General features: G+C 60.3%; 1 protein-coding gene across 1 annotated transcript; it reads right to left on the bottom strand.

Annotated features, from left to right (window-relative positions):
• Positions 1-8,652: 8,652 nt before the first annotated feature.
• SLC39A3 (solute carrier family 39 member 3) lies at positions 8,653-13,194 on the bottom strand (the record flags this gene model as incomplete). The annotated part of the gene is made up of 2 exons (XM_080712884.1): positions 8,653-9,366; positions 12,985-13,194. 2 exons carry the CDS (start codon positions 13,192-13,194, stop codon positions 8,653-8,655), a joined length of 924 nt encoding a protein of 307 aa, XP_080569010.1.

Raw genomic sequence — 13,194 nt, 5'->3', positions numbered from 1 at the left:
GGGTGGGGCCGGACAAAGCGCCCCCGCCCGCCGCCCGCGACCCCCGCCGCCCGCCGCCGCCTACCTGCCGCCGAGCCGCCGCGCCTGCGTCCGCCGCCCCCCGCCCCCCGCCCGCGCCGCCGCAGTCCGAGGCCCCGCCCCGCCGGCTCCGCCCCGCCCCGCCCAAGGTCAGCGCCCGACCGCCGGCGCGCCCCGGGCGAGCGCCCACCGCCCACCGCCCACCGCCCGCGGCCCAGGCCGCCGCGGTCCGCCCAGGCCCCCCCCCCGCCGGGCCGCCGCCGCCCGGGCAGGCCCAGGCCCGCAGAGAGGCCGGGCGGCCGCTGCCGGCCAGCCCCGGAGGCTGGGGGGCCCGGATGGGTCGGGGGCCCGGGGAGGTGGGCGCTGAAGGGGGCACAGCTGCCTTCTTTTCTTTTTTTTTGGCAAGGAATGAGTTTATCTGTTCTGCAAACAGCGCTTGGGAGGCTGAGACGGGAGGGTCGCAGGTTCAAGGCCAACCTCAGCCACTTAGCGAGGCCCTCAGCAACTCAGGGAGACCCTGTTTCAAAATAAAGAATCAGCCCAGCATTCGGGAAGCGGAGACGGGGGATCGCAGGTTCGTAGCCAGCCTCGGCTACTTAGCGAGGCCGATGCCACTCAGAGAGACCCAGTTTCGAAATAAAGAATAAGGAATAGGGCTGGGGGTGTAATTCAGAGGTAGAATACTCCTGGGCTCCATCCCCTGTACAGAAAAAAATAAAGTAAAATAAAAATACAGAATAAAAAATGGGGCTGGGGGTGTAGCTTGGAGGTAGACCCCTGGGTTCCATCCGCAGGCCCAGCGCTGGGGGAGAGAAGGCCTAGCACATGGGCCTCCCTAGCTCTAACGCCGCCCCTGGGTCCCTCGCCTCTGGGGTTAAGGTTCAGCTTCTTGGCACCCGGGTCCAGGCTCCTTGCTGACCTGATTGGAGCGGGCTCTCCTGCTCGGCCTCTCGGCCCTGGGCTGCCTGGACCTGTTTATTTCCTGGCCACCCTCCCTCTTGTCCTTCCCTGGCTGTCCAGTGCCCGTGTGTCCCCCTCAGAGGGTGGCCTGGCCTTGACCCCAGGGTGCTCTCAGCAGCCGCAGCGATAGTGATTTGGAAGGGGGTGTAGGGGGGTACTGGGGATTAAACCCGGGGGCATTCTACCTCCGAACAACACCCCTATTTTTTTCTAATTTTTTCTTCTTTATTTTGAAACCGGGTCTCACTGAGTTGCAGAGGCCTCGCTGAGTGGGAGCCGAGGCTGTCCGCGAACCGCGAGCCTCCTGTCTCTGCCCCCCAAATGCTGGATGCCAAGCGTGCATCTGTATCCCGGTGTGTGTATCCCGGGACGCCGCCCCTGAGCCTCGCTTCTCTGTTGGGGAGATTCACCTAGCTTTTCAGGGTCCCAGGAATAAGGCGGGACGGACGGCAGGAGCCCTGAGCCCGCTGTCCTGGGCGCCGCGGCCGGCCGAGGTCTGGCGGGCTGGCTCTGCCCCTCCGGGCGCGGGCCCAGGCCGCCCGGCTGACTCATGGGCAGGAGAGTGGGCACAGCAGGAATTCCACGCTGCTGCTGCTATTTATAGGCCAGGCCGGGCTCTGGGCCTGTGAGCCAGGGGGACCTCAGTCTTCTTGGTGTCTCCGGGCAGTGGGGCGCGCCCGCCAGGGTGCGGTCCGGCCCTCTGGGCTCCCGGGCGGTGGGCACTGGCCCTCCTAGGCGGGCTGACGGGTGCAGATATGGGGACAGCGGGACGTGGACGCAGAGGGGCACACGAGGGTCTCTGCCCCCGCCCAGCACCCCTCGGACCCGCTCCTTCTCCGGCGAGGCCTTGGACAGTCTGCGCGCCAGAGGTGGGCAAGCAGGGCTTGAGGAGGCGCTGCCTCCTTGGCAGGGACAGGAGGCCCCCGCTCCCACCCCGGCTGCTGGCCAAGCCCCAGCTGGAAGGCGGCCCCGGGAGCCTGCGTGGTGCCGCACACCCGTCATCTCGGGACTCCGGAGGCTGAGACGGAGGCTCGCGGTTTGCAGACAGCCTCAGCTACTCAGTGAGGCCCTGTTTCTAAATGAAGAATAAAAACAGGGCTGGGGGTGTAGCTTGGAGGTAGAATGCCCCGGGTTTCCATCACCAGTACTGCAAGAAAGAAAGAAAAAGAAAGAAGAAAGAAAGAGAAAGGAAAGAGAGAGAGAGAGAGAGAGAGAGAGAGAGAGAAAGAGAGTGTAACCGCGGCAGTGCCAGGCATGGAGACACACGCCTGTGTGTGTGTGTCCCGGCAGGGGAGGCTGAGCAGGACGCCGCAGAGCAATGTCCCGCGTGTCTACGACCCCAGTGGGAGGCTCTGAAGTAGAGCCAGTGTCACCATGCCGCCGGCTTCCCCTGGGACTTGGTTAGAAAGTGGAGTTCTTGTGCCAGCCGCGATGGCGCACGCTTGGCATCCCGGTGCTCGGGAGGCTGAGACAGGAGGATTGCAGGTTGGAGGCCAGCCTCAGCAAGTAGCGAGACTCTCACCAACCTAGAGACCCTGTTTCCCAATGAAAATAAAACAGGGCTGGCTCTGCCCAGAGTCAGAAGTGCTGGGCAGTGCTGGGCAGTGCTCGGGACCGGCCCAGGCGTCCACAGGGCCGAGGCGAATGTTCTCGCAATCACCTCCTCTTGCCGGGCTTGGCTGGGGGCTGAGCGAGCTCAGGTAAATCCCTGCGGCCCCTCCAGGGCAGCTCCGGCCAGTCCTGCGCTCCCTTGACTTGCTGCGGTGGTGGTTTTTTTTTTTTTTTTTTTTTTTTTTGGTACTAGGGATTGAATCCAAGGGCATTCTACCTCCAAGCTACACTCCCAGCCGCCTCCTCCCTCCCTCCCTCCCTCCCTCCCTCCCTCCCTCCCTCCCTCTCTCTCTCTCTTTCCTTCTGTATGTGTTGCTGGGGAAGGAACCCAGGGGCATCTACCTCCGAGCTCCACCCCCAGCCCTGTTTTTTATTCTTTATTTGGAAACAGGGTCTCACTGAGTTGCAGAGGGCCCCGCTAAGTAGCTGAGGCTGGCCGTAAACCGCACTGGGATGACAAGCGTGCGCCACCGCGCCTGGCATTTTTTTTTTTTTAACTTTTAAAACGGTCTTAGCCGGGCGTGGTGGCGCACACTTGTCATCCCAGTGCTTGGGAGGCTGAGGCAGGAGGATCGCGCAGGTTCGAAGCCAGCCTCAGCTACTGAGTGAGGCTCTCGGCAACTTAGTGAGACCCTGTTTGCAAATAAAATAGAAAATAGGTCTGGGAGTATAGCCCAGGGGTAGAAAAGCCCCTGGGTTCCACCCCCAGTACCACAAAATAAATAAATAAATAAATGAAATAAAATAAAACAGGGTCTTGCCGGGCATGGTGGCACACGCTTGTAATTCTAGCATTCAGGAGGCTGAGACCGGAGGATCACGGTTCATGGACAGCCTCGGCTACTTCGTGAGGCCCTCTGCAACTCTGTTTTAAAAACAAAAAGACTGAAAAATAGGGCTGGGGTGTAGCTGGGAGGTGGAATGCCCCTGGGTTCCATTCCCAGCACACACACACACACGCGCGCGCGACTCAGGGCCGGCCGGCCAGCCGGTATCGTGGCCCACCCTGTAAAGTCAGGACTTGCAAGGCTGAGACAGGAGGACCGCAGGTTTGAGGCCAGCCTCAGCAACTTAGGGAGACCCTTAAGAACTTAGACCCTGTCTCCACATAAAAATAAAATAAAAAGGGCTGGGGGTGTGGCTTGGAGGTAGAAGGCCCCTGGGTTCCATCCCCAGGCCTGGGTGCGTGGGGAGGGGGGCTGCAGGGCAGAGGGTCGAGAGCTGGGGCCAGCACAGGTCCCAAGGCGCTGAGGGCTGGGCCGTGTCCCATGGCTGCCGTCTGTCTTGTCTGGGCCCCGTGAGATGCCAAAGGGTGGTGGCCCCCTCCCTGTCCCCGTCCCCCCCACCCTGCCCCGCTAATAACTTTTGAACACAAACAAGAGACCAGACTAGTGACACCCTATTATTACCCTGGCTCAGCCCCAGGCTGCGGCTGCCTGCTGATTCCTCCTCCGCCCTGGTGGCTGATCCCGCTGTAAAGCCCTCCCAGCGCTGTGCGTGTGTAGGGGTGCTGACGCTTCAGGGTGCTGGGCTGTGTCTCTGGCCTCCGCCCTCTGCAGGCCAAGAGCACCCCCCGATGTCCCGACATTCCCTGGGGGGCAGACATCTCCTAGGGGGTAGAGACCCCTGAGAAGCGGGGCGTGGGGGCGCACACTTGTCATCCCAGCATTTGGGAGGCGGAGACAGGAAGACGGTGGGTCCCAGGCAGTCTCAACTACTGAGCGAGGCCCAGTTGCAGCTCAGTGAGACCCTGTTTCCAAATAAAGAATAAAAAATGGGGTGGGGGGTATAGCTTGGAGGTAGAATGCTCCTGGGTTCAATTCCCAGTACTGCAAAAAAAAAAAAAAAAAAATGTAAGCAGAGCGTGGTGGCACACGTTTGTAATCCCAGTACTTGGGAAGCTGAGACAGGGGGATCGCAGGTTCGAGGACAGCCTCAGGAAGTAGTGAGACTCATCAACCTAATAAGCCCTGTTTCCAAATAAAAATAAAATAGGGCTGGGGGTGTATCTTAGAGGCAGAATGCCTCTGGGCTCAACCTCCAGTGCCAAAAAAATAATACTAAATAAGCAGGAATGTGATGGCATACATTTGTCATCCCAGTCCCAGTACTTGGGAGGCTGAGACTGAGGGGCGTGGGTTCAAGGACAGCCTCAGCAACTTAGTGAGGCCCTCTGCAGCTTGCTGGGACCTTGTTTCAAAATAAAAAGTAGGAGTCAGGCATGGTGGCGCACGCCTGTCATCCCAGCATTCGGGAGGCTGAGACGGGAGGATCGCGGTTCGCGGCCAGCCTCAGCTACTTAGCGAGGCCTTTGCAACTCAGTGAGACCCTGTTTCAAAGTAAAGAATAAAAAATAGGGCTGGAAGCTGGGTGTGGTGGCTCACGCTTGTAATCCCCGTGCTTGGGAGGCAGAGACAGGAGGATCGCGCAGGTTCGAAGCCAGCCCCGCGCGCTGGCTTAGGAGACCCTGTTTCTAAATAAAAATATAAAAATAGGTCTGGGAGTGTAGCCCGGCGGTAGAAGGGCTTCCAGGAACCCCAGTACCACCAAAAAAAAAAAAAAATAGTAGCTTGGAGGTAGAATGTCCTGGGTTTCATGTCCAGTACAGTGAAAAATAATAAGTAAATAAAACGTAGGGCTGGGGTGGAGCTCAGAGGTAGAATGTCCCTGGGTTCCATCCCCAGTGCCCCCTCCCCAAAGTAAAAAAGGGCCTGGGGGTGAGCTTAGAGATAGAATTTGTCTGGTTCAAAAAAAATTTTTTTGTAGTATTATAGATTGAACCCAGGGGCATTCTACCTCCAAGGTATACTCTCAGCCCCCCTTTTTAAAAATTATTTTTATTATTTCTTATTTTGCAGTACTGGGGATTGAACCCAGGGGCTTTCTACCAATTTTTATTTATTTATTTATTTTTATTTTTTTATTTTTTTGGTGGTACTAGGGGATGGAACCCAGAGGCTTTCTACCTCCGGGCTATACTCCCAGATATTTTTTATATTTTATTTGGAAACAGGGTCTCACTAAGTTGCTGAGAGCCTCACCAAGTAGCTGAGGCTGGCTTCGAACCTGCGCGATCCTCCCGTCTCAGCCTCCCAAGCGCGGGGATGACAAGCGTGCGCCACCACGCCCGGCCCTCAGCCAAAATTTTAAGGGTCTCACTCATTTGTGGAGAAACTCACTAAGTAGTTGAATCTGGCTAAGGATCTGTGATCCTCCTGTCTCAGCCTCCCAAGCACTGGGATTACAAGCGCCCACGTCAGCCCCCCTTTTTATTGCGGGTCTGGGGATGGAACCCCAGGGGCATTCGACCTCCGAGCACTCCCCTGCCCTAATTTTTATTCTTTATTTTGAAACAGGGTCTGAGTTGCAAAGAACCTCACTCACTAAGCAGCTGAGGCTGTCCGCGAACCGCGATCCTCCTGTTTCAGCCTCCCGAGTGCTGGGATGCCAAGCGTGCCCACCGCGCCCGGCCGTCAGCCCCCTTTCTAAAATGTTCCAAGTTTTGAAGCAGGCTTTGGCTAGCGTGCTGGGGCGCTCACTGAGTTGCTAGGCTGGACGTGAACGCGGCGATCCTGTGATGACAGGTGCACACCACCCGCCCGGGTTCCTAGTCCTCACGAGGCGAGCAGGGCCCGCCCAGCGGGCAGGCGGGCGTCCCCAGGGGTGTGAAGGGGGCGCTACCTCCCGCCTCGCGCTGAGCTGGGGCGAAGCCAGCCCTGGACCCTAGGGGAGACCGCTCGGCGCCCAGGTGGGTGGGCTCCTGCTGTTGCCAAGAGGCCCTGCCCGCAGCCAGGCGCAGGCTCAGAGGCTCGGTCGGTCCCCTGCCTCGGCCCAGGCAGCCCAGGCCCCGCCCACCAGGGCGGCTCCCAGGCTGCAGGGCTTAGGCCACGCCCACCACGCAGCTCCCAGGCGGTAGGGCCCAGGCCCCGCCCACCAGGGCGGCTCCCAGGCTGCAGGGCTTAGGCCACGCCCACCGTGCAGCTCCCAGGCGGTAGGGCCCAGGCCCCGCCCACCAGGGTGGCTCCCAGGCTGCAGGGTCCAAGCCACGCCCACCGGGATGGCTCCCCGGCTGTAAGGGCCCAGGCCCCGCCCACCGGGGGGTCCCAGGCCCCGCCCACCAGGCGGCTCCCAGGCTGCAGTGGCTGGGCAGGCTCGTGGGGGACAGGCAGGTGGAAGTTGCTATAAACGGGCCTGAGACTTCCAGCAGTGATGGAGTGGGAGCAGGCCGAAGGACTTGGGGGCGCATGTCCTGGGCCAGAGTCGGGGGCTGAGCTCCGGCTCCTTACAGGGGCGAGGGTCCGCCCTGGCTCCCGGGCTCAAGGCCTGGGCTTCTGAGGTTTCCCCACCCTGCCTGGTGTCCTGCGGCCTGAGCCCGGTGGCCTTGGACAAGTCGCTCCTGGTCCTGGCTGGGGGCGGGAGGCCCCGGACAGATGGGGGCCCTCCTGCTGGGGTTCGGGTGGGGACGGCAGGGCGCGGAAGTCCAGCGAGGGCGCACCCTCCATAAGCCGTCTGTCGCTCCCCTGGCAGCACAGTACTTGGGAGGCTCAGACAGGAGGCTCACAGGTTCAAGGACAGCCTTGGCAACGTAGCAAAGCCCCCAACAACCAGGTAAGATCTGTTGGAAAAAATAAAATGGCTGGGAGTCAGAAGTCGACCAGGAAGGAGCGGGCCTCGAGTCTGCCGCCAGAGGTGGGCACCGGGCCGGAGGGTGGAGCTGGGCAGGATGGGGCCCGGAGCGCCCACCAGCAGGTCGGCTCCTTTTTTCCCCCTGGTACTGGGGGTGGAACCCAGGGGCATTCTACCTCCAAGCCGCACCCCCAGCCCTAGTTTTTATTTCTTATTTTGAAGCAGGGTCTCACTGAGATGCAAAGGGCCTCACCAAGCAGCTGCAGCCGTCCCTGACAACCCTCCTGTCTCAGCCTCCCAAGCACTGGGAGGACAAGCGTGCGCCACCACGCCCAGCTCTCTAGACGGGCTCCTTTCTGGTTACCATGGACAGGCGGCTTCAGCCTGGCAGCAGGTTCCCAGGAGGACCAGCGCCCCTGCCTGGGTCCCCCAGCACGCTGGCATTGCCGTGGCGACGGCAGGTTGCAGAAGGGCTCCTGGCTCCCTTAGGGTGAGGCACCTGCAGTCTGTGTGCGCCCGGGGCTCGCTCTACCTGGCCCAGAACCCTATTTGCGGGAGTCCTTCCTCCCGTAGAGACCCCGGGCGCAGGCAGAGCTGGGAGCCCCCTGCCAACCTGCCTCCCTCCCTCTCCAGGAGCGCCAGGCTCCTGCCCAAGGGTCTCAGCCCCCCAGTGCGGGGTGCTGCAGCAGATGTGCAGGCAGGGGCACCTCGGGGGGCTCAGGGCCAGCTGGTCCTGGGGTGGGAGGCTGGGCCTCGCCTGTCCCAGCCGGTGTGACCTCCACGGCAGGAGGCCAGGCCCCCTCCGTGTCACCGTGGAGGGCATGGCCTGCTTTAAGGGGCTGGCACCCAGGGCATTCTACCTCCAAGCTGCAGCCCCAGGACTATTTCTTACTATTTTAAAACAGGGTCTAAGGTTGGCTGTGAACTCAGATCCTTCTGTCTCAGCCTCCCAGGTTCTGGGATTACAAGTGCGCCACCATACCCAGCTTTATTTATTTTTTGGTGGCACTGGGGGTGGAACCCAGGGGCTTTCTACCTCCGGGCTATACTCCCAGACCTATTTTATATTTTATTTGGAAACAGGGTCTCACTAAGTTGCTGAGAGCCTCACTAAGTAGCTGAGGCTGGCTTTGAACCTGTGCAGTCCTCCTGTCTCAGCCTCCCAAGCACTGGGCTTACGACCCCCCTCCCCACGGCACCGGCCCCTGCCCGCAGTCAACACGGCCACACAGCTTTGGTAAATAGAGTATTTTAAAGTCTTGTCAGTGCTCTGAGGCTTGGGGAGGGTCGGGGGGTGGCCCGGTCCCGGGAGGCTCCGCGCTGTCCTGCCGGGGCCACGGCTCTCCTCGGGCAGGCGGGCGGAGGCAGCCCATTCCCAGCCGGGCTCTGGGCAGCTCCGCGGGCAGCACCAGCAGGCGGAAGAGGGAGGCCGGCCGGTCACCACTTGAGGAAGACCATGCCGGCCAGCACGGCGTAGCCCAGCACCAGGGAGAGGACCTTGAGCAGCCGGTCGCCCTTGTCCTCCATCTCCTTGGCCAGGATCTCCAGGAAGGTGACGAAGAGGAAAGTGCCGCCCGCCAGGCCCTGAAGTAGCACGGAGGCCACGCTGCTGGGCACGCCGCGCGCGCTCTCGATGCCCAGGCCTATGCCGATGCCCAGCGGGATCATGGCGCTCACGGTGACCGCCAGCTTGGCCGCGTCCCGCAGGGGCATGGCGCTCCTGGCCATGCTGACGCCCAGTGCCATGGCCACCAGCGTCTCGTGGATGGCCACCCCCACGAACAGGCTGACCACCTTCTCGCCCTCCTCCTGCAGGCCCAGCGCCAGCCCCTCGAAGATGGAGTGCGCCGAGAGCGCAAAGACCAGGCTGAGCAGGCGCAGGGGGCCCGCGCGCGACAGCTCCTGCACGCGCAGCGGCGGCCCGTGGCTGTGGCCCCGCGTGCCCGCCATGAAGGGGCTCTCGTACTCCGAGTCGCTGCCCACGTCCGAGCCGGCGTTGAAGGTCTCCAGGTCGATGAAGGACGGCTTCTCCTTGCGGAAGGTCAGCACCAGCTGCTCCAGGAAGAGCGTCAGGAAGAAGCCCAGGACCATGAGGGTCTCGGCCAGCGGGTAGTCGGTGCTGATGTGCCCGAGACGCAGCACCTGCTGCAGCTGCGGACACGCCGGGCGTCAGAGGGGCGGCCGCAGCCCGCAGGCGCCCTCACACCAGGGCTGGGCCTGAAAACCTCCAGGCCGGGAGGCTGAGGCAGGAGGCCAGCCTCGGCAAAGCGGCCAGACCCTCGCCAACTCGGTGAGACCGCGTTTCAAAGGCCATGAGCCTGAGCCGAGCGTGGCGCACGCGTGTCATCCCTGCGCTGGGGAGGCTGAGACAGGAGGATCGCACAGGTCTGAGGCCAGCCTCGGCTACTGAGTGAGGCTCTCAGCAACTTAGACCCTGTTTCTTCCAAATAAAGTAGAAAATAGGTCTGGAAGTGTAGCCCGGAGGTAGAAAGCCCCTGGGCTCCACCCCCAGGACCATTAAAAAAAAAAGGGGGGGGTCCATGTAGCTCAGAGGTGGATGCCTCTGGCTTCAATCCCTAGTACAAAAAACCCAAATAACAAAAACTTAGTGCTGGACACAGTGGCGCACGCTGGTCATCCCAGCACTGGGGAGGCTGAGAGAGGAGGACCGCGGTTCGCGGCCCGCCTCAGCTACTTAGTGAGGCCATTTGCAACTCACTGAGACCCTGTTTCAAAATAAAGAATAAAAAGTAGGACGGGGGGTGTTGTTCGGAGATAGCATGCCCCTGGGTTCCATCCCCAGTACTGCAAAAACAAACAAACAAACAAACAAACAAACACAAGCTGGGCATGACAGCGCAGGCTTGTCATCCCCGCACTTGGGAGGCTGAGACAGGAGGATCGCACAGGTTCGAAGCCAGCCTCAGCTACTGAGTGAGGCTCTCAGCACCTTAGTGAGACCCTGTTTCCAAATAAAATATAAAATAGGTCTGGGAGTATAGACCGGAGGTAGAAAGCCTCTGGGTTCCACCCCAGCACCACCATATATATATATATACTAAAAAATAGGACCGGGGTGTAGCTCCAAGGTAGAACGTCCCTGGCTTCTGTCTCCAGTACCACAAAAAAATAAGATTAAATTAAAAATTTAAAACATTAAAAAAATTAAAACAAAAACATTGGTTTATTACATTAAATGGTATAGATTTTCTTTAAGAAACAAAAACATAGAAAGGGTTGGGGTTATAGTTTAGAGGTGGAATGCCCCTGGGTCCAATCCCCAGTAAAACAAAACACAAAAAGAAAAGAGAAAAAAGAAAAGGAAGAAAAGGGCCAGGGTGCCCCTGAGAGACCGCGGAGAGGCACCACCGGGTGAGGGTCCCGGGCGCCCCCGTCCCGCGGGGCCCTGGCTCGCCCTCTTCCCCTTTCAGCGCGAGCCGCAGCCTGACCCCGGGCCTGTTCCCGAGGGAGGGCCTCTCTGCACGCGCCTGGTCCCTGTGACGGCTGCGCTCCGCTTTTGGACCCCTCCGGCCCACCTGGCCTGGTGGGCACTGTGGCCACGAGCAGGGGGTTCAGGCCATCCCCATGGGTCCCCCGAGCCAGAGCCTCCCCACAGAACTTTCCAGAGGGTGTGAATGTTCTGAGTGGATTTGGAGGCGACCAGCCATGGACAGCTAATAAGAATTTGGGCCAGGGCGGCAAAGATGGGGGTTGAATTTTTTTTGAGGTACTGGGGATGGAAGCCAGGGGCATCCTACCTCCGAGCTACACCCCCAGACCTAGTTTCTATTCTTTATTTTTACTTTTTTAGTTTTTTTTTTTTGCAGTACTGGGGATTGAACCCAGGAGCATTCTACCTCCGAGCAACACCCCTATCCTTATATTTTATTCTTTATTTTGTAACAGGGTCTCCCTGAGTTGCAGAGGGCCTAAGTAGCTGAGGCTGGCCGCTAACAGCGATCCTCCTGTCTCAGCCTCCTCAAGGTTGGGATGGCAAGCGTGCCCACCGCGCCCGGCTTAATGAACTTTAATTCACGGAAAGAACTGGCCCAGCTGGGCCTGGCGGAGCCGCGGGGCCATGGAGCGCCATCATGTTCTCTAGGGCCTCCAGGTGACGTGCGGCCTGGGGCGCCCTCCAGCCTGGGGCCTGGGCCCCGCGCCCCCTTCAGGCGCTCACGGTTGACGAGTTCTCTCCCGGGTCTTGTTTCTGTGTGATTTCCCAGGACTCGTCCTAAGCCAGGCACGCTGTAGCAGATTCCTGTCATCCTGTCTTCTCAGCATCCACCTGAATACAGGCTTAACCATCTCCTGCCTGCAGCCTCGGTTGCCCTGGAAACGGTTTTGGTCCTCCGCCTCCTCCCGGTCCCTCCGGTTTTCCCCTCCAGACCCCTGCCTTGGACAACTGCCTCTTGGTGACCACCTCCCTGTGGGCAGCGGGATGCAGCTGCTGAGTGGCCCACTGGCCACACACACACACGCGTGCGCACGCACACACGGGCCTGCGCACACCCAGCTCTCAACTTGAGGAATTCTGCCCCCACAGGACGCATGACATTTTTTCCTTTTTTCTTTCTGTGGTGCTGGGGATGGAACCCAGGGGCATTCCTCCTCTAAAACACCAGCCCAATTGCATCTTTGATTTTGAAACAGGGTCTCACTAAACGCTGAGGCTGGCTTTTGTTTTTTGTTTTGTTTTTGTTTTTTTTCCTAGTAGTGGGGATAGAACGCAGGGGCACTCTACCTCTCAGCGACACCCCAGCCCTACTTTTTTTTAATTCTATATTTTGAAACAGGGTCTCACTGAGTTGCAAAGGGCCTCACTAAGGATCTGAGGCCGTCCCTGGACCACGATCCTCCTGTCTCAGCCTCCTGAATGCTGGGATGAGACGCGTGGCCCCCACACCCGGCTGACCTTTGATTGTGGGGACTGGTGCGGGGCCAGGGCTTTCTGGGGCGGGTGTCCTGGGCCATGATACCACGCACGTCCCTGACGTCGCGGGGGTCCCCGGGCCAGGACCCCCGCCGCAGCAGAGGGTCCACGGAGCAGCCTCTTAATGTGCTGGCCAACGCCACGCCCAAGAAACAGCACTCTCACAGGGCGGGGCTCGACTCAGCATGGCGGCCCGCTTCCCCCGGGACCATGGCCCGGCTCCGCGCTGGCTGAGGCCGCGCTGGGCCAGAGCAGGGCGTGGAGAAGCCCAGGAGGACCCCGAGAGGCCGCTGTGCAGAGGGCACGGGGAAGGCGACACCCTCGCACGCTGGCAAACGAAGGCCACAGCATGGCGTGGGGGAGGAGTGGGCTGGACATGGCACTGAGAGCGCAAAGAACCCCAGAGGCGGCTCGAGGGACATCGGAGGGACCACAGCATGTCCTCACTGCCGGTCAGGCGGGGCCGTGCACTCTGGGGTCCCAGCACTCCTGCAGAGGCCGAGGCAGGAGGATTGGGGGTTTGAGGCCAGCCTCAGCAACCTGGTGAGACTGTTTGCAAATAAAAAAATAAGAAGGGCCGAGCCTGGTGGCGCACGCTCGTCATCCCAGCATCCGGGAGGCTGAGCCCGGAGGATCGCGGTTCGCGGCCAGCCTCAGCTACTTAGTGAGGCCCTCCGCAACTCAGTGAGACCCTGTATCAAAATAAAGAATAAAAACAACAAGGCAGGTGTAGCTCAGAGGTCGAACGCCCCCGGGGTTCCATCCCCAGCGCTGCCAAAAAATAAGAGGACAAAACTGGACCGTGAGCACCGCTGCCGGCGCCGGCCCCCGGGGCTTACCTTCTCCCTGACCGCGGGCAGCAGCGCGTTGAAACACGTGGCCAGGAAGACGCCGCCTCCGAAGGTGTTGCAGAGGGAGAGGATCTTCTTGGAGCGATGGGCCTTCTCAAAGTCCGTCTCGACCACCTTGACGGGGAGCAGGGCGCCCAGGAGCATGAAGAAGAACACGCCCACCATGCACAGGATTTTGGCCACCAGCAGCCGCGTCAT

The sequence above is a fragment of the Muscardinus avellanarius genome, assembly GCF_963383645.1.
Source record: "Muscardinus avellanarius genome assembly, chromosome: 16".
Lineage (NCBI taxonomy): Eukaryota > Metazoa > Chordata > Mammalia > Rodentia > Gliridae > Muscardinus > Muscardinus avellanarius.
This window is presented reverse-complemented; position numbering and strand designations above follow the sequence as displayed.